The sequence below is a fragment of the Orcinus orca genome, chromosome 14 (genome assembly GCF_937001465.1).
Source record: "Orcinus orca chromosome 14, mOrcOrc1.1, whole genome shotgun sequence".
Classification (NCBI taxonomy): Eukaryota; Metazoa; Chordata; class Mammalia; order Artiodactyla; family Delphinidae; genus Orcinus; species Orcinus orca.
Window position 1 is genome coordinate 61088736 of NC_064572.1, and position 22261 is coordinate 61110996.

At 56.3% G+C, this 22261-nt stretch overlaps 1 protein-coding gene across 2 annotated transcripts; it reads right to left on the reverse strand.

Annotated features, from left to right (window-relative positions):
- Positions 1-212: 212 nt before the first annotated feature.
- Positions 213-20189, reverse strand: LOXL4 (lysyl oxidase like 4). Of its 2 annotated transcripts, XM_004268431.4 has the most exons (15): positions 20064-20189; positions 15460-15774; positions 14699-14877; positions 13573-13778; positions 12115-12153; positions 11722-11941; positions 10758-10941; positions 10429-10583; positions 9559-9726; positions 8430-8592; positions 6022-6265; positions 4808-4923; positions 4055-4191; positions 3563-3674; positions 213-1507 (listed from the first exon to the last, which is right to left on the reverse strand). In XM_004268431.4, the coding sequence occupies exons 2-15, from the start codon at positions 15737-15739 to the stop codon at positions 1437-1439; spliced, it is 2274 nt and encodes a 757-aa protein (XP_004268479.1). In that variant the 5' UTR covers positions 15740-15774; positions 20064-20189; the 3' UTR covers positions 213-1436. The 2 variants fall into 2 exon arrangements, with proteins under 2 accessions (XP_004268479.1, XP_049553060.1); XM_049697103.1 differs by lacking the exons at positions 13573-13778; positions 14699-14877; positions 15460-15774; positions 20064-20189 and adding an exon at positions 12281-13572.
- Positions 20190-22261: the final 2072 nt, after the last annotated feature.

Sequence of the window (22261 nt, forward strand, 5' to 3'; positions counted from 1 at the left end):
CTCCTACTTTTCATCCCTTAACCTTTCCAACCCATGTTTCACCACGGAGCCTAGGGAGGGAATTGCGAAGCAGACTGTAGGCTGATGTCGGAGGAGTGCAGTGGGGCTGTTGTGAGTAGTATGTGGGCTCCACACATCTTAGTAACCAGGTCACCAGGAGTGAAAAGGGGGAGAGTTAGGGTGCTGGGAACTGCCAAGAATCACAGCCAGTCTTGTCTTTGTAGCAGTCCATAGTGAGCAACCTTTATTGGCATTAGGGCATCAGACCTGTAAGGATCATCTCTCAAGTGTGTCTTAGTGGAGACAGGATTAAGAATCATGTCCAGGAAGACCATGGGATTTTATACCATCTGAGCAAGGGCCTGCCAACAGCCAGGTCAAGCAGGGATGGTGGCCTTTCCTAGGTTTAGTCCTTAACTAAATTAAATGTTCCCCTTCTGACCTCTCCGTAGTCTCCTGTCCTCCACTCTACCAGACCTGTCTTCTTTTTCCTGCAGAGATGAGCGGCCTGTTTGACCCATGTTCTTTCCACTGCAAAACTTTATTCAATGCAAAATTCACTCCAGAAGCCTGGGGGACCCGACCTTTAGGCCGGTCCTGAGGCGCACAGTGACCTTGCCTGCCGGGGTCAGGGCAAGTGTTCTTCCCTTGGCAGAGGGCCTGGCAGCAGCTGGGGTCCACAGCACCCCGGGACTCTTCCTGTTCGGCCTCCTCTTGCTGCTCTGCGGGAAGGCCATATCTGGCCACTCCTGTGAATCTTGCCCCGTCTCAAGCGCTCAGTAACTGGTGGTTTGGGCCCGTCAGGAGATAAGGGGATGCCTGAGGCCTAAGCTTCCAGGGATATTAGAAACACCCATATGTGCTGTAGGATAAAGGTAAGGGCACTAAAGAACAGACTCTTAGAGAGTATGGTAGCTGAATCCTAAATGCGGACCTATCAAGCAAGGGACTGAATTCACCAGCTTCTTTGCCAGTTGTGACTTTGATACAAGTTGTGTTGCACAGAGCTCCTAGCAGAGAGCTGACCTCTCCTCCTGTGTATTTCGGTCCTCCTCCAAGACATTTGCAAAGCACCATTTAGATGGGGGACTGGGCCACAGTCCATTCCTAAGGAACTGATAGCTCTTGAACCATGAACTCTGGGGCAAGATCCGGGAAGGACTGGGTCTCCTATGGAAGAGGAGCTCAGCTGAACAAAGTCCGAAGGCCATAGTCCAGAGACCAAAGGCCCTCAGGGGATAGACCCAGAGCCATCCTGAGGGAGCAGTGCCACCCTGGTGTGGTGATCTTGCCATCAGAAGGCTTCCTGAGCTGGTTCTTGGTGCCCCTTGGCACTGGCCCCTTACCCTCTGAGTTAGGGCTCTGTGAAGGGCATGGCTCCAATAAGCTGAGGTATCTGGTGTGTGGGCAGCAGCTGGGGGTGCGCAGGGGTGCCTTCAGATGAGGTTGTTCCTGAGACGCTGCTCCTGTTCCGGGGAGTGCTCTGTGTTAGCTCGGTGTGCGTCCCCTGCGGACCAGAGGAGGGCAGGTAAGTCGTCGACCTGATCGGAGTCTCATCCCCTCCCTGACAACGTCACAAACACCAAGACATCCTGCCCAGCTCAGCCTTTCCATCAGGTTAGTCGTGGGCACAAACAATCCGTTTTATGGAAATGGATGCCAACAGATGCGTAGCTGCAGGGACATCGGGAAGATAGGCTTTTGAGTGGGAAGGGTTGTGCTGGCCACTCTCTCTCGCCCCTCCGCAGGTTCATGCTCTACCCTTCTTGTTCTCTCATGCCCTGGAGACCTGACCCCTAGAGACTGCCGACTGATATAGGTCACTGGGAAGAAACAGCACGAGATTAGAGGATGGAAGGAGAGAGGCTGGGGCATTTCTTCCCCTCTTTGTGCAGTGATGGTCTCCTGCCTGCTGCTCCCTCCTCCTCAGTGCTAGCGCTCGCCTGGCTCCAGGACACACTTTGCCCCTTCAAGCCCAAGGTGATAACAACATTCCACTCTTGCTTATCCCTGGACGTCTCAACACTCCTCATCTCCTTAGTCCTACTCACACCTCAGTGTAGTCCTCTCATTAAATAACCTCCTACTCTCACCTGAGTGTGCCCTGCGTTTCCTGCAAGGACCCTGGAGGGGTCAGAGCTGCGTAGTGTTCTTTCCTTGCTTGCTGCCCTGGCCCCCTTGCAGCCTGCCCGCAGCATCACGGAGGCTGTGCCTCCACGCCGGCAGCCTTAGGTTCCAACCCCTGATCTCGCTCACGCTCCTGTCTCACTTAATGGCAGCAGCATCTACGCAGTCTCACGAGTTTCAAATCCTTATATTCCTCTTCTCGCTGTCTTCATCTGTTGCCAGAGCTATCTTTTGAAAATCTGATCTGATCTCCCTGCCTCCTTGGCTGAAATTTGTTAGTGGTTCCCAGAAGCCCACGGGATCAAGTCCATTCTCTCAGCAGGAGCCACCGTAACCCTCCCTGCAAAGAGCTCTAGTAGGTGTGACTGCATAGCCCTATTTTACAAAAGAGACAGCTTCTGAGGAGGAGATTTCCTGACTGTCTTAAAGCCAGAAGGTGGTGGAACTGGATTTGCTGCCCAGTGAAGCCCTCTGAAGCCAAATCCTATGCGCCTTCTCCTCATCCCCTCTCTGGCCTGTGCCTCTCCTTGCAGCCAGCTCAGATGTCCCTTCCTCTGCGAAACCCCGGCTGGCCTCCAGGTGGTTGCTCGGAGGGCGCTCTGCTTGCTCAGCAGTGGTTCACAGCGCTCTGGGGCACCCAGTAGGACTGGGGTTACCCATTTGCATGTCTGCTTACCCTACCTGACACTTAGCTCTGCCTGTTACTCCTATTTATGTTCCTAGTGCCTGCTGGCAGTGCTCAACACAGAGGTAGGTCTTAATAAATGTTTGTGGACTAAATGAACACACCTGCCCCACCCTCTGTGTGCAAAGCGTGGGAGTGACTGCACACACCCCCACAGCAAATACAAGCACTTTAAACTCTAAGGTAGAGGAACTGCTTCCTTTCTGTACAGGCAAGTGAGGCAGCCACCTCCTTACTCTGCTCCCCACTGGATTGTTGCTTCTTTGCCTGAAATTACCAATCCTGCAAGTGTCCTGAGCCCTGTTCTCCGTGGTCTGCGTCCTGTAAGCAGTGATCAGGGCTGGCGGTAGCAACACGGATCCGGGGAACTTCTACGTTTGCCTGTGAGGCAGTCAGCCTGGGATGGAGGCAACTAAGAAAGACCCTATGAAAGGAAGGGGAGAAATAACAGACTGGAAAGGCGAAATCCTGACATGGCCTGAAGTAACAGGAAAGATTCCAGGACAGATGGCAGACTGAGATTACAATCCAAACAACCTTAAGGACAAAGAGGGATGTAGGAATAGTTACTGGGTGGGGCTGATGCAGCTTGTTCCAGAAATCTATGAACTTCTATGAAGTTGTCAAAGGCAATTCATCTCTGTCCCCTCCCCAGCCTTGTATACACACACTGAAGTCACACACAGGGACACAGGGTCTTCCAGCTCCCCGAGCTCGCATGGGGCTGGTCTCACAGTGGCCCGCAGTCACCTGTGTGGCAGTCGTGCAGCCAGACCCGTTGCCCGTCGTATTTGCAGCGGCACCGCATCACGTTGTTCGAGAAATCGGACTCTGCCACCTCGAGCTTGGGGTTCACAACCACCTGGGGTGAGAGATGGGCCAGCTGAAAACAGGTGACTTGGCTTCTGAGTTGACAGTGGCTGTGACATCCTTTACATTTCATGTTGTCTTGCAAACTGTGCTCCTCTTCTTCATTAACCCTTACAGCCAGCCCAGGAAGTAGGCATTAAGGTCCTTATTTTATAGATGGGGACCGAGTTGTGACGTGCCCCTTGTTCACTGAATCAGGACTCAAACCTAGGTCCTGGATTCTGATCCCTTCCCCTACGGTGTAGCTCCTTCAAGCGCCAGACCTGGCAGAGATCCTATTTATGAAGCTCTCTTTCTTCATTTGACCTCAGGGAGCTTTTGGAACATCTGGAAGAAATGGACCTCCTGTGGGGAATCCCTAAGCTCACTTACCTGGAAGATATAATCCCCAGGGCCCACGTCTGTGATATCCACCCACTGGCAATCAATGTCATGTCGGTAGGTGTCCCAGCAGCCAACGGTCACTCCCTGTTCCCCAAAGTTGGCACATGCGTAGCGCCTCTGCATTCCTGTAATGGAGGGTGCTGACAGTTATTGAGTCCCTGAATTGCCAATTAAATGCAGTCAGACTAGGGGCCTGGGCTTCAGCTAAATATCTTGCCGGTTGGAGCCAGAATTCCTACTAAGCATGAATCCAGCACCATAGCAAAGCCCATCTGTGACAGAGATTATTTCTTTGGATGCACTAGTGGAAATTCCTGTTGGCCTAGGAAATGTGATTAGAAGATTCCAGCCCTACTAGGCTAATTCATTTGCCCATACAACCCTGAGGAGAGCCAGTGTTTTACCATGCCATTTCTAAGGGCTAGGAACTGTGGGTGTGCGAATAGGAATCAGACAATCAATCCATGCTAAGTCCCAAAGGACTTAGAAGTGAAACAGGTCTGCAACTATTATCCAAAAGAGAAAGCGTTAAGCATTTCAAAAGTGGTACACAGTATGTTGGGAATGCAGAGGAAGTAGAGAGGGTAAGAAATTTATCTTTTTGAGTCGCCATGAGTGCTGACTGTTGCCAGGCTGGAGTCTCCAGCTGCCTGAGGCTGTTAAGCAGGGCAGAGGGGATCCTGAGCCCAAAGGGGCCGAGGAATCTAACAGAGGAGGATATGCCGACAGGAAACCACATACCTGTAGGGCAACTTGTGTCCTCTAGACAGAAGCTGGCCTTGTGCCCCTCAGCCACCTTGGAGCCATTGAGAGTGAGCAGGTCATAGTGGGTGAAGACCTCAATGCTGTGGTAGTGCCTGCAGAAGGGGCAGAGCTGTCAGGCCAGCAGCAACAGGAGAGGGTCCTCACAGAGGAGCTGGTAGGGAAGGCTGAGGCACTAGGCCCCATCCTTACCCAGAGAGGAGTGTTACAATAGCAGGGCAGTGCCCTTCTCCCCCCCAAACCCAAGATGAGTGTGACCCGTGGCCTACTTTCCTGGCACCCCTGCCAGGCAGCAAGACAGCTGCCCTCATCACCTAGGGTCTCACCCGGGTGAGGAGAGGTCAAAGCTCCAGGAGGCTGCCTGGCTACAAGGCCTGAGGCCTGCAGGTGGAAAGAAGAGACACGTCCAGGGACCAGCCCAGGAGCGGAGTTGCTGAGTGAGGAGGGATGCTTCCTCTGCTCCCTGCCAGCCTGGGCCCAAATTGCTACCACTGTTTCCAGTTCTAATGACAGCTCTTCATGCTGCCGGGAAAGGTACTTATTTTCTCAGCAAGGCCAAGTCCCAAAGTCACTGCCTGTTCTTCTCAGCTTTCCCCACCCACGGCTGTGTCCTGAAGGAAAAAAACACCCTTTTCCATTCTGCCTTTGTCACAGACATCATCTCTCCTTCTGTCTGGGCTGGAGGCTCCTGATAGGAAAGAACGCTCATTGTCTCCTTCCAGCGCCAGCAGCTCTTCCTTGCGGGCCTCGCTTTGCTGCTGCAGAAACCAGCTAGCTTTTTCTGCACAGCCAGCATCCTGGATGGGATGGCTATTTTGGGTCTCCAGGTTTCTACGAGTCCCCACTTCACCTGGCTTTTAAAGACAAGGCCTCAGGGCCAACAGAAAAATTGTCCACTATCATTCTAACAGAGACCAGCTCTGCTGGCAAGGACTGCTCTGTTGGACACTGTGGTGGAGATGGACATGTGGGTACCTCCTGGGCAGCCGACGGAGTGAGGGAGAGGGCAGGTTGATGCTCCTGGGATTCCTCACTGCCGCCCGGAGGCAAGGCCAGTGAGGCGTCTAGGAAGGAAGGCTCTTTCCCAGAGCGCACGCCCCTCCCAGGAAGGCTTGCCCGGAAGAGACCACACGGGTTGGCTCCCTGGACCCTGGTTTTGTTCCCCTAGAGCCAAGGCCTAAGCAGGCACTAACCTGTGGCACTGGTGCCAAATCCAGCTGTGGCGTCCTGTCTTGGGACGAAAGTCGGCCCGGCCCAGGTTGTGGATCTGTGAGGAGAAGCGCAAGAGGCGCCGGTGTCCGTAGGGCCAGTCCATGCGGTCAGCGGACCGGGAGAGGCAGTTCTCTTCATGGGCACAGTACAGCTGGCTGAGCGGGCGGTCCTCCAGGTAGGCCGTCTCCTGCACTAGCTGGGCGTTCAGCACGAGGTCTGCAGCACCTGGGCACGGTGGAGACCCAGAGGCTAGGAAGGCAGCCGGTTTGGCTCCCTGGCCTAGGGGACAGCCTTGCCTCCAGACGAAGCTCTTTTGGAGGCGCCAGAAGAGGAGGGCGGTTTAGGAGTCAGGAGATGTGAACTCTAATAGCAGGAAAGCTCTATCACCTTAGCCTAAGCTTGCTGGCTTTGGGGCCAGACTGCCTGGGTTCCTCTCTTGGCTTGGTTTTTAGTTACACCATTAACTAGCTCTGGGACTTGCTCAGCCTTTTGTCTTTCATTTTCCTCATCTGGATGACGGGGAGAAGAAGAAGAAGATTAGTGTGATAGTACCTGTAACGTGCTTAGATCATGGTTGGCCCACGGTAAGCATGCGGTTGATGTAAGCTAGTATTTCTTCTGTAGAATGCGTTTCAGCCCATAAGTGCCTCTGTAGCCTAGCTCATATAACCCCTCAGTAAGCTCTGCTGACCCCTAGCTTGTTACCTCAGCTCACTCTTTCTCTGGGCCTCAGTTCCAGCAATGCGAGGGGCAGAGGGAGAGGGCTGGAGAGCTGCAAGAGTTAAGCACCGAGCCTGCCCCGGGTTCTACCGTTCTGGTGCATTCTGCCGCAGTTCCTAAGCCTGTGCTTCTTCCAAGGGTCCTGTTCTACCCGGTTGCTATCAGGGGTGTTCGTACCAGGGCATCCCGTGCATTCTCCTCTGAGGCATCGTGGACATTCTGGTGCATAAAAATCCAACATGCTAGAGCCTGTGTCTCCGTAAGCTGCTCAGTGCCTCTCCCGCTCCCTTCCTGTCACGGGGGCTCTTACCCTCCTCAGAGGCCAGCGTGTTGTCCCTCACTGTGTCAGCACAGAAATGAGGAAATGGACAGCTTTTGCATGTAACGTCAAGAGAGAAATTTGCCAATTCTCAATGTTTGTTCATGCAAAAACTGGGTTACACTTTAGATTTGGGGCAGAGCTGTCACATGGGTGAGCCTTGCACTGACAATGGTGAGATGGGAACACAGGCGTCGAGGGTGGGAGCTTGTTTGCTGGATGGTGTCTGTACTACCACTAAATGCTCTTGAAATTCCTGAGGCATATTTTGGAGAGAGCTAAGGGTATGCCCACTGACAGACCCCAGAATTCCTGAGGGAAAAGAGTGCTTTCAGAGAGAAGAAGAGAGGGTAAAGGCAAGAAAGAAGGGAGAAAAATTACAGAGGAGGAATGGGGATGACCACAGAGATGGCAGGTCGGCCGTCTGTGCTCAGCCGTTGTGAAACATCACATGCATTTAGGAGAAGAGCTGCCACTCCAGGCGGTAGGACAGAGGGGTACAGGTTCCTGGGAGGGGAGAGACGGGGGAGCAGGCCCCATCGCCCTGCAGGGCAGGGTGTACTGTAAGGGCTAGCGCTCTTCCAGCGTGCGCTGGACAGAGAGGAAGCCCTAGAGCTCGCTGACAAGAGTTAAGGATGTCTGGGCATTGAAGCCTGGCTGGGAAGAAGGTCAAGTGGCCACTCAGGTTGGTGGCAGCCTGCAGCCTTTGGACTGGATATGGTTATCCTGGCCCAGACCAGGTTGGCAGATGTCAAACAGATGCTTCTACCCCAAGAATCTGGGGGTGTGGGGCAGACCGATGCCTCAAAATGGTCTTGACCTAAAGTCTTTCGGGTAAGTCCCACAGCTCACCGTAGGCCCCATGTGTCCTCACATTTCCATACCCTCTACAACAGTTTTCAAACTCTTTTCTTACTACAGACTGTAGTAAGAAATATATTTAATGTTGTGACACACATAAATAATTCCAAGAGAAAAATATTACCCTTACTAAATGTATCACATCATTGTTTTCTATCCTGTTTTTATAAACTATTGGTCGTGATGTGACGATTGGAAAACACTGTTGTGTATCCTTATATTTTCACATATTCTCTGTTTTAATTCTCACAGTAGCTCCATGAGATGGGCAGGGCAGGGTTTGTATCCCCGTGTGGCAGGTGATTTGGCCACACACGTGGTAAATGGCAGAGCTGGTGTTCTGCATCCAGCCCTCCTTCCACCCCTTAACCCTGCTGGCCTTGGAGCTGGGACCAGCACTCAGGGCCCTCCCTGAGGACAGGAGGTGTGGGCTTGCAAAATTAGGGGAGCCCGGGCCAGCCTGTCCCACCAGCCCCTCCCGTTACTCACTGTCTGTGCAGGAGACTCCGGCTGAGAAGTGCCCTGCACCGTGGGAGCAGTGCACCGGCCCGTGCCTTTGGCACTGCTGCAAGGCCAGCTCTGTGCCTGAGCAGTGCACCCCGCTCATCACCACTTCTCCGGCCCCCGGCGTCCCCTGCCAGTACCAGGTGTCCTAAGAAAACAGCCAGCATCACCCAGTCAGGGCTGAGATGTGCTCTTAGAGTCACCTGACTCCCATCTGAGGCTTGGACCCCATCAGACCACCCACACCGGGCTGTGCCCAGCCTTGGCCTGAAATCTTTAGTGATGCTACTCTGGACCCCTCTGGTATTAGAAATGCCTTCCATGTGTCGAGGCAAAAATCCACTGCTATGGCTTCCACCGCTGGCCCTGTTGCCATCACTCTCCCTGACGGCAGACCTCAGCTGTTTGAAGAGGAAGGTCCTGTTCCCTTCCTGTTCACTCAGGCCTGTCCCATTTCCCCAGCTGTTCTTCATACAACCCTAGATGGTCGGTTGTGCTCGGGGTTGAGCCCAGTTCTCCTGGGTGAAGTATGCCCAGTATTGCCTGGCAGGCCAGTGTGGGCGAAGTTGAAGAGGTTTCTCCATGGCAGCCATGCCCCAGGCCTCTTGATTTTGTTTCCTTGATATCTTTGGAATCTATCCACTTGTTTCCCCGGGTCCAAGCCAGCACCATTCTCAGCTGGGCTACTGCAATAGTGTTTCTCTGTACTCATGTTAATCTCCACCCCAACTGTTTGCCGAACAGCAAGGAAGAAATCTTTTAAAAGTCTGCATTGCGGGCTTTGAATGGTGTGGCCCGTCTCCTCCTTCACCCTGGCGCTTCACACCACTGCCTCTTGATAGCCGCACTCCACCCCCGGCCCCTGATTTCCTCAACAGAGTCAAGCGTTCTCCGGCCACAAGGTCTTTGCGTGGGCTCTTTATTCCTCCCCCACCTCGTCTGGCTCACTTCTATTCATTTTTCCTACAGACACAATTATGTGCCTGTTGTGTGAACGTTTTATGAATGACTGCATCCCTCTCTTGACTGTATGTGGCGACTGACTGCTCCGTTAGGCAGGAACTGTGTGTCCTGTTCACCACAGTATCCCAGCACCCAGCATTATAGGACCTACCTTGATGGCATGGTTGGCAAAGCCCAGACCAAGCTGTCGGCAGGCCACCATGGCTTCGCTGAGGCCCCAGTGGTCGCTGCACACAGCCCCCCAGCGCTGGACCCCGTTCACGTCCACCTGCACCTCCACCACCCCCTCCTCGGGGCTGCGTCCGCCGGCCAAGCGCACCTGCAATGGTCAGGGGTGTGTAAGGGGCGGGGCCGCCTTAGCAGAGGAGAGCTCGGGGCTGCCGGCCTGGAAACCTGCAGGCCTGGACATGACACTCCCCTTCTCTGGCTTAGTCTCCTCTGTAAAGTGAGGACGTTTTATCAGATAGTCCCTAACGTCCCTGCCCGCTCGAGAAATCTGACTGGGTGCCTGCACCTGGGGCTCTCACTCTGGTACTTGCCCTCCTGCTACCTGAAATCCTACCACTGATGACAACGTGCCTATTGCAAAGGGCTTTCATAGCTATAGTCCCATTCACAATGACCCTATGGGACAGCTGACCCCATTTTACAGAAGAGAACCAAGGTCTGAGGCGAGAGACTTGCCCACAGTCCATGTTAGTGTGACCCTTGAACTCTGACCACCCCACTCAGCCTCCCAGTGCCACTCCTGGGTGCTGACATCCTGTGGCCCTCTGCCCTAGGCACCGTCTCTCTCAGCTTCACAGGGGACCTGAGAGGGTGGGGTGGGAGAGCCCATGCACCTGAAGAGTCCCACTGATATTCTGACAACTCTGAAGGCTAGAACCTGGCCCTGAGGGGAAGTAGGCCAGGCCAGGGGAGACTCCCAGAGGAGAGGGCATTCCAGGCTGGCTCCAGGCAGGCTCTCATGAACCGCTCCCCACTGGCTCCAAGCAGTGTCCCAGGCTAGCTCGGGGCTCACCTGATCCTGGAAGCCCAAGTTAGGGATGTTGCACCTCACGGCAGCATCATTGTCATGCTGGCAACCACTCTGGGAGCCTTCCAGGGAGGGGCAGTCACTGAGGGTCCGCTCATAGCCCCCGCAGCGCACCTCACTCAGGTGGATGGGCCCCAGCGCTGCAGAAGGGAGGGAGAGAGGCCATGGGAGGTCCATCTCTGCAACCCCACACCTGCGGCTCCCCCTCCACAGAAGGGGAGAACCGGCCTGGGTCCTGGCACCCCAGGACCACCAGAGGGTGGACCGGTGGCACATCCAGGCTCTCCCACCCCACCCCAGGCCTCCTCGCTCACCTTGGCCCAGCTGGGCCCCAAAGAGGGCCTCCCGAGCAGAGCCGAAGCCGAGCTGACGACACACGACGCTGGCGGAGATGAGGTTCCACCCGTGGTCGCAGACCGTGCCCCACCGGCGGTTCCTGAGCACCTCCACCCGGCCCTCGCCCACCTGGGCCCCCGAGCGGAGGCGCACCCTCGTCTCCTGCTAGGAGAAAACCCGGCCTCAGGGAGGGCCGAGGAGGCAGGGGTAGGGGCTACACCCCCGGCAGAGCCCCTTCAGGACAGGCAGAGCCAAGGCCTGGAGTTCTGACTTCTGTGGCCATTTCTCTGAATAAGCTCTTTCTCGACCTCCCCCTTCCTCGGTGACAAAGAGCGGCCACAGTAATCACAGATTCCAGCCCTAACGAAAGAGCCTTAGGAGCTGGGGGTCCCTGGGCTTCACAGCCTGCCACCTGCTCACTAGGCGAGTCCCTTCCTCTTGCCCAGCCTCACTGCTGCTTTGTCCTTTGGGGCTGAACCCAGAGCAACACTTCCACAGCAGATCTGTGAAATGATTTTAGAGACCCGTGGGGACGTGTGTCAATGAAACGCACAGTGGGCAAGTCACTTCCGTTCTAATGCCCTCCCGCCTGCTCCGATTTCATCGAGGAGACCACCTCACATGGTGCTGCCCTGCCCCAGTGCCTACCAGCACTTGCTCATTGCTTTTTATGACGAAGGGCCAGGCTTGGGCTCCATACCTTCGGCCCTCAATGGGATGTAGCTACAATGTAATTACAGTTGTCAGCTTTCCATTTACGGTAGGGTTATAAATGTCCCTTTTAAGTAAATCCCAAAGTTCTATGTTCTGTGAGTTGCTCTCCTCCTCCTGGTCTGAACTGATGCCCCCTTGATAGGGGTGGTTCGCCGCTCCTCCCCTGCCTCCCCATCAGCGCCTCCCCGTGGGGTAGGGCCTGTGCCTCCAGGCCTGCATGGGACCCACCTCTGCCCAGGACTCCTTGCTCCCGGGCTTCTCCTTCAGAGGGCGGAAGTGGGGCCCTGCCACACAGCTGACCACAGCGTGCATGCCCCCCGGGCAGGCCGGCCGCAGCTTGCCCTGGGCTGGTGCCACCTGCACCTGGCAGTTGGCCATGTGGGGCTCTGTTCCCAGGCAGTTGACCCGGTGGATCCAGAAGGAATTCTTCTTTGTCAAGCTCTTCAGTCTGGAAGACAAGGGAGACTGAGGGCAGGAGAGGGGTTGAGGGCTGTGCTCAGGACTCAGGGAGGCCAAGGCACTGGGGAGGGGAGAGGGGACTGGAGGGGAGGAGAAGGGAGGGGAAGCAGGCCCTTCATGCCACACCCCTTTGCACCCTCCCCTGAGGGTGCTGCTCCTTACCTAGACTTGGGATCCTTCATCTTCGAATTCCAGACTTTCCTGGATGGGAACAAACAGGCGGGGAGTCGAGTGGGTGCAGAAGTCCTACCCGCTGTCACCCTGCCTCTCCATACTTGTCCTTGAGTCTGTACTAGACTCAGTTTGTAAACTTGTTCATTAATCTTACTTCAATGCTGAGCTTCACCACAGTCCTGAGAGAGTGGCCACCCCACAGATAACGATGATCTCCATTTTACAGGGAAGGAAAGCAGGGCGAGCAAGTTCCCTTGACTAAGCCCAAAGTGGGTGTCTCTTCTGCACCGGGCTGCCCTGGGGCAGGCAGCTCCAAGCTCGCCCTTCCCCCGTCCAGATGAAGGTCAGCCTTCAGGGGGCAACCGGAGAAAAGGGGCCCTGGGGAAAGTCCTCTGGGGACAGGTGCAAGTTGAAGGCCTTTCTGGTGGGAGCTGCCCAGGCAGAGATACTGAGGCTATAATCAGGGCTGCCCTCCTCAGGGGAGGTAGGCAAGCCAGCCAGGCCCAGATGTGCAATTACCGGGCAGCAGGGAGTCAGGGGCCCAGCTCCCAGTCATCCCCAAGGATGGGGCCACGTGGCTGGCCTTGGAAACCAGGGTCATCTAAGTCAGAGACACGGGACAGACCAACTAAAAGTGATTGGGGATGGGCAAGGGTAGATGACTCAGATGTTTCGTGGGAGGTTTATCCCTTGATGAGAAACATACGAAGTTTTCACTGACGGAGCTGGTAGAACTATGACTCGTCATCGTTTACAGGCTAATGCAATCTTGGGACAGTTCTGTCACGTTTCTGACAGAATATTTTTATGTTCCCTCTCCCAAATGCCGCCCCACCCCACGCCTGGCTTGGACGCAACCCAGTCAGAGCCTGGCTTGGATAGCAGTTGAGGAAATTCACTGAGACAAAGTTCAGACAGTTCCCTGCGGATTGGATAATTGAGGCCCAGATGCCCTACCGAGACCCACAGCTCGTTGTTGGCAAAGCTTAGACCAGAACCCAGGCCATCTGTACTTGTGAGCAGCACTGTATCTTTACTAGTTAGGTCTAATTTTTTAATCAGGGACACAATTTTACATTTATTTACATTTCATTTGGGGAGTACTCTGCACTACAGTCAATTCTTTTTATCTGATTGGCAAGTACGATGTTTATTTTCTGATTGTTTCTAGAAATTTCCCAGGGTCTCCAAGTTCATCCTCACTCTTGTCGTAATTACTGAGGGATCCATAACCCAGGAAACCCAGGCGCATTTCTCCACCGGGCCTGTTTCCCTCCCAATCCCAACACCCACTGAATGTCCTCCCACAGACACTACTCCTGCCAATCTCACTGCAGTCTCCAAGGTCCCACGTCACACACAGACACGTGCACGCGCACACACACACACTCAGACGCTTCCACAACCCCGCCTTCCGCGCGGCCCTCCAGCCAGCCGTCCTCCTACCTGTAGTAGTGGCTGACGACAGGCGCCTCGCTGGGGAAGCCCAGCATCCCGCACACCACCCTGCTGTTGTTCCTGGTCCAGCCCTGGTCACACACCTGCCGCCAGTGGCCCTCGTACTTCACCTCCACAGCTCCCTCGGTCACCAGGCTCTGCCTCTTGGCACTGGCAAGGATGGGCTTGAGCCGCACCTCCTCCAGCCGCCGGCCCTGTGGGACGCGTGGTCACCGTGGGCCCCAGGATTCCTGCCCCCACTGAGCCCGCTGCAGGTCTTCACATGGGAAAGCTGGGGCTCGGAGCACTTAGAGATCACCCCACCCAGCGCCCTCATGGGACGGGCCAGGAAACAGAGGCCACGTGGCTCCGTCCTTGGGGATGATGGGGAGGCATTTGCTGAAAGCCACACAGTGAGTAGGAGGCAGAAGCTCGGTTTGTTTAGGGTCCTTTCCTCAACTCGAGAGAACCAAGCAGACCCACGCTCTCCTGGGGCCAGGATGGGAGCCCTTGGAGACTGGGAGGCTTCCACCAGGCACAAGGGGGCCTTCTTCACGCCACCCTGGGGAGGGCAGAGGATGGGCACAGACCAGCTGCCTGAGACCACCAGCAGGATCCTCTGGCCCACGAGACCCCCGCCCTAACCCTGGACGACTTAGACCGGTGCGAAGCCCCCTGTCAGGGCCTAACCCGTTCAGTGGGCCACGGCCAGCTGTCCTCAGGCTGAGGCCGTCTGGCAGCAGAGGGTAGAGTCAAGAGACCTGCCCTGCCTGCTCCTGCTGTTCGGCTTGGGCTGTTCTTAGCTTGGAGCTGTCTGTGCCAGGAAAAGACAGCAACTGTGGCCGGGCCTTGTGGCTGAGGCAAGCCCTACCTGCTGCTGCCTCGCTCGTGGGGAGCAGCTTCAGTGATTCCCGGCAGGCCCAGCCTCTGACTCCCTGCCCGCCCTTTCTCAAGCTGGGGCCCTCTACCCATGCACCTGCTCCAGGCCACAAGCAGGCCTCAGGGCCCCAGGGATGCTTCGCAGCCCGCGCTCTGCTCCCTTTCTTCTCCCTCCTCCTCCAGGCTTGCCACCTGGAGGCCCTCTGTCCCCTGACCCCCTCCTCAGCTCAGGCCAGGGCCTGAACGGCCTTCTCACCTGGGGCCCAAGGGCATTGGAGACCCTCTCAGAAAGGTAGCCACGCTGGCGCTGCGGGTGGCACACCACCCCGACGTCCTCCGAGTGGCTGCAGTCACTGACGCCCCAGCCATTAGACCTGCACTGGTCCAGGGAGCTCTCTGTGCCCACACAGTGAACGTTGTCCAGCCAGATGGGTCCTGTGTGGGAGGGGATGAGTGATGCTCAGCGACAGGCACAGAGAGGCAAGTCACGGGCTCTACCTCCTGGATAGGACCCCACAGTTATCAACATTCCTCTTCCAAAGCCTGAGTAGAAAATGGGGGTGGAGAGACGAGTTGGTTCTCCTGGGAGCTTGGTATCTCCATCCCTGCCTAGTGTCTCCTCTTGGCCTCAGGTCCCATAGAATCTGCTTTTGGAAAATGCCAGGTAGGTCTGTTAATTAGATCTACCTGTTCCCTCATTCATCCATCTAGTCATTCACTCAACAGCATTTGCTGAGCACCCATTGTGTGTGATTGCTATATTCAAGGAACTGAGAGTTGAGTGGTAGTGATGGTGGTGATGGTGGTGGCCTCACTGCAAGTGAGAATGGGAGAGTAGGACAGGTCATTTGCAGCTGGAGCACTCAGGAAATGCCTCACAGAGGTGGTCACTTGAGCTGGGTATCAAAGGACTGGTGGGAACGTGACAGGTTCTATTGGAGCCTCAGGGAGCCCAGCCCCTGAGAGAAGCCCGCTACCATCTCCTCATCATCCTGCAGGGGAGCACCGGTCACTCACCCTCCCCTGGGCCATACTTGGCGCTGTGGGCCCAGGTCAAGGCGGCTTCAAAGCCCAGCTGGCGGCAGGCCACCGTGGCCTCCTGAAGCGCAAAGTCGTCATCACACACGGTGCCCCACTGGCCCTGGTGCAGCACCTCCAGGCGGCCCTCCTCCGGCCTGCTCCCTGGGCCCACCAGCCGTAGCTTCATGGTGCTCAGTGACTGCAGCCTGCTGGGAGGGGTCTGGCCCAGCAGCAGGAGCAGCAGGAGAGGAGGGAAGGCAGCTGGTAGGGACCACATTGTGGTGACTCCAAGGGCTGCTGGGGTCAAGGCACCTGGGAACGAGTAAATGTGACAATGATGACCACGTCTACCCCTGACCTCGGGTCTCTTCTGCTAGCAGAGACAAAGGGTAGCACAGGTCCCTCCAAGAGTGTGCGTGTGTGTGTGTGTGTGTGTGTGTGTGTGTGTGTGTGTGTGTGTGTGTGTAGTGGCATGGATTGGGTCTGGGCTCTGAGATTAGTCGATCTGGTTCAAACCCACCATTCCTTGGCCATATGACCTTGAGGAAGTTGAAGTTTAGCCTTCCCGAGCCTCAGTCTCCTCATCTGTAAAGTGGGGGTAGTAATCCTTATCTCCCAGTGCTGTTGTGAGTGTTGAATAAAGTATGGATGTAAAGTGCCTACATAAAGTGCTTATCACGAGCCTGCCACATGGCCAGTGCTCAATGAACAGCAGTTTTTGATGTCGTCTTATAGGTAGAAGGTGGGGGTGCCTACACTTTGAGCCATGGGGAGCCCCCAAGGGCTAGACTGTCCAAGCTGGAGGAGATAGAGGGTATTTGGATCAACTTCCTGACTCTAGACATAAGGAATTGGGACCTAGAGAGTTTAAGAGACTTGCCCAAGCCACACAGCAAGCTCCACCTCTAGGTCCACCTACATGCATAATTTGTACATTGAGTCAACGAACATTTCTGAAATATTTGCTTCAGGCCAACTATTAGGCCAGGTGCTGGGACACAGAAGTGAACACATCAGACACTACTCTCTGCCCTCACGAAGCTCAGAGATGAGGAATCAGAGAAGGGACACTTAACCAGGGCCTTGTTGGATGAATGAGTTCTCTTATTCCCCTTCAGAGAAGGGGAATTCCAGGTAGAGAGAACAGGATGGGGAAAGAGGGAAAGAGGGAAAGAGGTGAGTTTGTGCAAGAGCAGGGAGTGCCCTTTCTTAACCCTGTACTGCAGTATTGGGGGCCTGGAGGGGACTAAGGTGGAGGGATGGGCTGGGGCCAGATGATCAAGGGCCTTGTGCACCATGCAGAGGGTTTGCCCTTCATCCTGCAGGAAGTAAAGGGCCCTGGGAGGGCTTTAGGCAGTGACCATACACAGAAGAGGGCTCCCATCTCCAGGAAGCTGTTGTCATATGCTCTCTGGGTCCTTACAGGGGACGAGTTGGGGGCTCTCCTCATACATTAGCAGCCTTGCTCCTAGGAGCAGGGTTGGGACGAGCACAGAGGACGGTCATCCCCGGCTGGAGCTGTTAGAGTATCTGCAGCCACCAGTGCCGAAGCTCCTGCACGGCCAGTTCTACTGCTGACGGGAAGCTGAGGCTGGCCTGGAAGTGGATGGAGAAAGTCGGGTCCTGGGCTTCTCTTCGGTGCTTGAGGCTTAAAAGGGCTCATTCTGGGGAGACTCCCTCTTTCCCCATGGCCACTGCTATTCTTAGGGGGATTCCTTAGCTGGTCAGTCTCAGTAGGGAGCGTCTTACAGGGCCCCCTGCCATTCCCTTCCCCACAAGCTGGTTTCTGGCTGAGAATCGGTCCTTATTCCTGGCCGCGCCCAGTCCCACCCACTTCAGCTACCAAGCCGCCTGCTTTGGTGAGCCCAGGGCTGGGGGCAGTGGGCTCCTAGAAGTGCACATGATGAGCTCAGGAATGAAGGTCCACGGGAACAGGGACTTTGTATTGTGCCCCCAGTGCCCAGAGCAGTGCCAGCTATGTAGGTGGCACCCCGTAGATATCTGCAGATGCGTGGGTGCAAGGTGGCATAGCACTGCGCTTAGGCGTACAGACTGGGAGTCAGGCTGCCTGAGTTCACGTCCCGCCTCCACCAACTGGTTTCTGGGTGGTCTTGGGCAAGTGATTTAGTTTCTCAATCTCAAGTGATTTAGTTTTCTCATGGAGTTTATCCCCTCTATAAAATGGGGGTGAGATTCTTGTGAAGATCAAATGAATGAATACACGTTAAGCCCTTAGAAGAGCAAGCTCTCATCTGACAGCTGTTATTAACAGCAACTGAAACAGCTACTACAGAACCATTGGTCTAGGTTGGTCCCAGCCTCTCTTTGGATAAAGAAGGAATGGAGGCCGCGTTCCCAACTCAACATCAAGTCCCCAGTACTGCTACCCTTCTTTGCGACACTTCCTTCTCAGACTTAAGCACTGTTTTCTTCATGTCCCTCCCCACTCAGGAGCCAGGGGAGGCTCCCTGCTGGCTGTCACCACATGCAGAAGGCTCTCTGCTGCTTGGGATGTTCCCATTCCCTCCTCCCTGCATCCCTAAGGAGGAGGTAGACAGCGAGGGACTGAGCCAAACCGAAGTCACTGTGGATAGAGACCTCCCCCAGATGACATGAGAGGATAGAAAGATTGGGCTCAGGGCCCACCAGCTGTTAGGACCCAGGGGTCACATTGGGTCTGGCCTGAGAGATGACCCTGCTCCCTGTCAGGATGCTCCTCATTCTGCCACCAAATTAGGTGACATGATTCAGATGCTTTCTTCTGAGACTCAGGTGCAACACCTCTAAAATGAGGGGGTGGCACTAGAGGTCCCCCATCTACGATATGGGCCAGGGGGTGGGCTGGGCAGGTCAGTTGTGTAGCTGTGGCTGACATCCCCAGAGTACTGTGGAGGTCTTATTAGAGGCTGTGGACACTCCTGGGCCTACAGGCCCCCTCCCCTCCAAGGGGCCTCCGTGGGGACAGGGGTGGCCTTCTGCTGAAGAATCCTGGTGCTAGATCAGCTCCCTTCTATGAAAGCCGCCCAGGAGGTGGATGGGCGGTAGCAGGAACCGAGTCATATGCAGGGAGAGCCCACTTCCCAGCCCTCCTGCCCACTGCAGGTGCCTCTGCAGCTTTGGCTCACATCACACTTGTCTTCTCACATTCCCCAAACACATCCTTCAGTTCCCAGCCTCCAAGCATTTGCTCTCACTGTTCCTTCTACTTGGGGTACCCCTTCCCTCAATCTCAGATTGTTAAATTCCTACACATCTTTCCACACCCAGTTCAAACGCCACCCCCTCCATTAAGTCCCCCGCCCGGACCCCCACCTTCCTAGCACTTGGTGTCTTTGCTTCCTGTCTCCACAACCCAGGGGAGTGTCTCCCATAACTGCTCCCCCAGAGCTGCGCAAAAAGAGGACCAGGCTGAGAAGCCCCCCTCAGAGAAGGAAACAGCCTCAAAAGTGGATCTTTTCCAAAGTGAAGGAGAAAGGGCTAGAGTGAGGCTGAGGAGGAGGGCAGGCTAATCACAATAAGTTTATTATACATTTAAAAATATTTACTGAATACTTATCTCCACTTTATAGGTGAGGACACGAGGTCCAGAGAAGCTAAGTAACTTGCCCAGCCAGGATTTAAACCCAGGCAGCCTGGCTCCAGCGCCAGGCTCCCAGTCAGGAGAGAGATGGACACGGGAGCAGGGGAAGAAGGAAGGGAGGCAGGGAGATGAATGAAATTCCACCCTGTTGCTGGTTGATTTATGACCCAGCCGTGGTGTGAGGGCATTGGGCTGGATGCCAGCGCTAAGTGCAACCAAGTGGCAGATCCAGGATCCTGCCAGCTTGGAGGAGAGAGGCACCTGATCCAGGTGCTGCCAGGGGACTCTGGCACCTGGCTTGACCTGGCCTTGCTAGAGAGGCTGGAAGTGCCCAAAGGTGTTCAGGAAAGAGCGCTGGGGTGCTGTCCTGGTGGGAACCAGGCTCCGGAATCACTGGAAGCCTCTTCTCTCTAGCTCTTTGAGGAGGGGGTGGGGTTTCCCCTCTCAGCCCAGATTGCCTCCCTGGGACCACTGATTGTGGTGACCTGACACAGTGCCAGCAAATATCCACCTGTCCAGGCATAGGACATGTAGAGTTTGAAGCCCTCTGCCCACCCTCCATCTCTGTCCCCAGTCTCCCCCCGACCCCCAGCATACTCAGTTTTGGTCTGTTTTTTTCAGAGAGCCCGGCTCCACCCTGCCTCTTTGTCCCCTGTCACAGGAATGACGTCTGAACCCACCTGTCCCTTCCCCTGCCTCCCCCTACCCTGCCCCGGGAGAGGCCAGAGAAATGGCTACACTACACGCAGCGTGTCCACAAACAAGACACGCAGGCACCCCGAGGCCACGACGCATCACCCTGGGCGGCCATGGGGCCAAGCTCCCCAACTCGGTCACTTCCATTGGCAGCAGGCTGGTGAGCGACTTGGGGTCTAGGCTAACTGTTCATGGGACCCCCACGCCTGCCATTCCCAGCCTTCAGGAACCCTCAGAGACTTGCTGACCCCCAGAGAGACAGAAGTCGGACAGACAGGCAGGACAGCGAGAGACAGACCTGGCCAGTGGCCAGGCAGGGGCTTACCAGCTGGAGTGCGACGTTGCGGGGCTGGGGCCGGGGCTCCGCGGCCGGGCAGCGCTAACGGGCCTCCTGGGGCACCCTGGGGCCCTTTTATCCAGCTGCGGCCCACGGGCGCCCGCGCCCCGCCCCGCTCCGCCCGTCCCGCCCTCCAGCCCGCCAGCCGCGGAGGAGGCCCGCAGGCCCCGCCCCCGGACGGACCTGGACGCGGCGGGCGCCCCGCCCTGTCCGCCCCCCCCTCGAGGGCCCGGCGACCCCCTCCCCCGGACGCGGCCCGGGGCGGCCCGGCGCCCACTCGCCGCCCGCCGGCCCGGGAAGTCCCGGGGTCGCTAGGCTGCGGGGGTCGGGGCAGCTGTTTTCCGTGGAGGGAACTGGCGCGCTACAGCAGGAGGGACTGTGGGAGGATCGGCGTTCCCGGGAAAAGACTGCGGCTCGGCGCCAGCTGGCTGCGTTTGCGCGAGTGCCGCTGTGGCCTCGTGAGTGCCTGTCGGAGGCGCAGCTTCCTCTTCTGCAAAGCCAGGTGGTGTGGCCACCACCAGAGCTGTCCTGGGGATTACAGTCAGTGGGTCCCTAAGATGCGCAGCGCCCTTCACGTGGTAGCGCCTCACTGTCCCACCGGCTTGTTTACTTCGGACAACGCAGGCTCCTTTCGGCGGGGGCGGGCACGGGGGCGAGGTGGCTCTGTTCAGATGAGGTCGGGATGGTGGGGTGTAGGTGTGCTGTCTTTGGGGTAACAGGCAGTCCTCTCCATTGCCCTGGTCCCTCGAAGTTTATTGAGTACTGCGGGGGCATGAGGCCCCTTGTACAGTTGGGAATACTGAGCCCCAAGAGACACGACTTGCTCCCCAACGTAATAAACCATAATGGAACAAGCTGAAATCCTCCACTACAACCGCTTACAGAGCTGAATGAGGCAGCCCTGGCCCTTGACAGGCTCGTAGGCGGAGAGTGTATGCGGAGGGTGGGGTGCGGGGAGACGGTGGAATAAGACAAAAGTAGGAGGGGCTGACAGAGGGGAGTCCCATCAGTTTTGGGGGGCACCCAGACGCCTGAATCCCAGCCTGGTTCCTCCAGATTCTTTCCCCTAGTCCTGGTTCCTCCCAGTTCCTCAGTGCCCCGGTCTGTAAAATGGTCAGAGTTCCAGCCTCCCAGCTTCCTCCCTAGGCCCAGATCAGTGCAGTTTGATTCCCCTTGTTCCCCCCCACCTTGCCTGACGGTCTTCCAAAGGCTCCATCATTCAGCACATCTTTGATTTTCTCCTACTTGCTGGACAGGGGGCTAGAGTGCTAGACATTGCAGGGGGTGGATGGGAGGGGCTTCCCAGTCTGGTCCCGGAGGCAGACGCAAGTAAGCAAACATCACTATAAGGCAGAATGTGATAAGGGCTAGGGTGGCAAGGTAGACCTTTTTGATTCCTGGGTGACAGCCAGGTCACACTGACCTGGCCACTGGAGGACTAATGTTCACCCCTGGCTGCCCATGCCCCAGATGTCCCCCCAATGCCCTGCCCCACCCCAGCTGGGCTCAAAGAGTACCCTGTGATGAATCAACAGCAAAGAATGCTTCCAGCCTTGGTCAGTGGCAGCAGTAGTGGCCCAGCCCCTCCCCCAGGGACAATGAGCCCGCTGTGGGCTGGGGTGCCAGGTATGCTTCGGCCCCCTCCCCATGCCCAGCCACCTCTCATGCTGAGCCAGGAACAACACGGGAAGCTCGAAAAACATGGGCTCCACCTGCTGCCAATCACCCTCCCAGGCCTGGCCGCCCAGAACTAAAAATACCCTGGAGGCCAGGGCCCGGCCTGGGCTAGAGCCCAGGGAATGAACGGATGCTGCCCAGAAGTCTAACCTACAAGTCTGGGCAGAGGCTGAGGCCGGGGAGCAGTGGAAGGAGGGACTTCCCAGGGGGTCAGTGTGAGCCCCCTGCTTCAGAAGGGAGGGGCTCGGGTCCCAGGCCCAGCTCCATGACGTGCTAGCGGTGGGATTTTCTCAGCTGAGGGCCATCTCCTCATCCTTAAATGCTGTTGCTCTGGGGGTCAAATGGGACAATTCAATTCATCTCAATAAGCTTTGACTTGATGGAGACTGTCCGCTTCCTCCTTCGTGCCTGACTGTGCTCACAGCCTCAGCTGCCGCCAAAACCCTCTGCCGCGCTCTTGATATACAGGTCTGTGTCCACCTCGACTCTGGGGCCCCCCTCGAGCTTCT

Coding starts and splice junctions, on each gene's coding strand:
- LOXL4 (XM_004268431.4), bottom strand. CDS start 15,739: ATGTGGTCCCTACCAGCTGCCTTCCCTCCTCTCCTGCTGCTCCTGCTG. Junction 14,878..15,459: donor CAAGTATGGCCCAGGGGAGG/GTGAGTGACCGG, acceptor CCTCCCACACAG/GACCCATCTGGCTGGACAAC. Junction 4,192..4,807: donor GGACACAAGTTGCCCTACAG/GTATGTGGTTTC, acceptor CCTCCATTACAG/GAATGCAGAGGCGCTACGCA.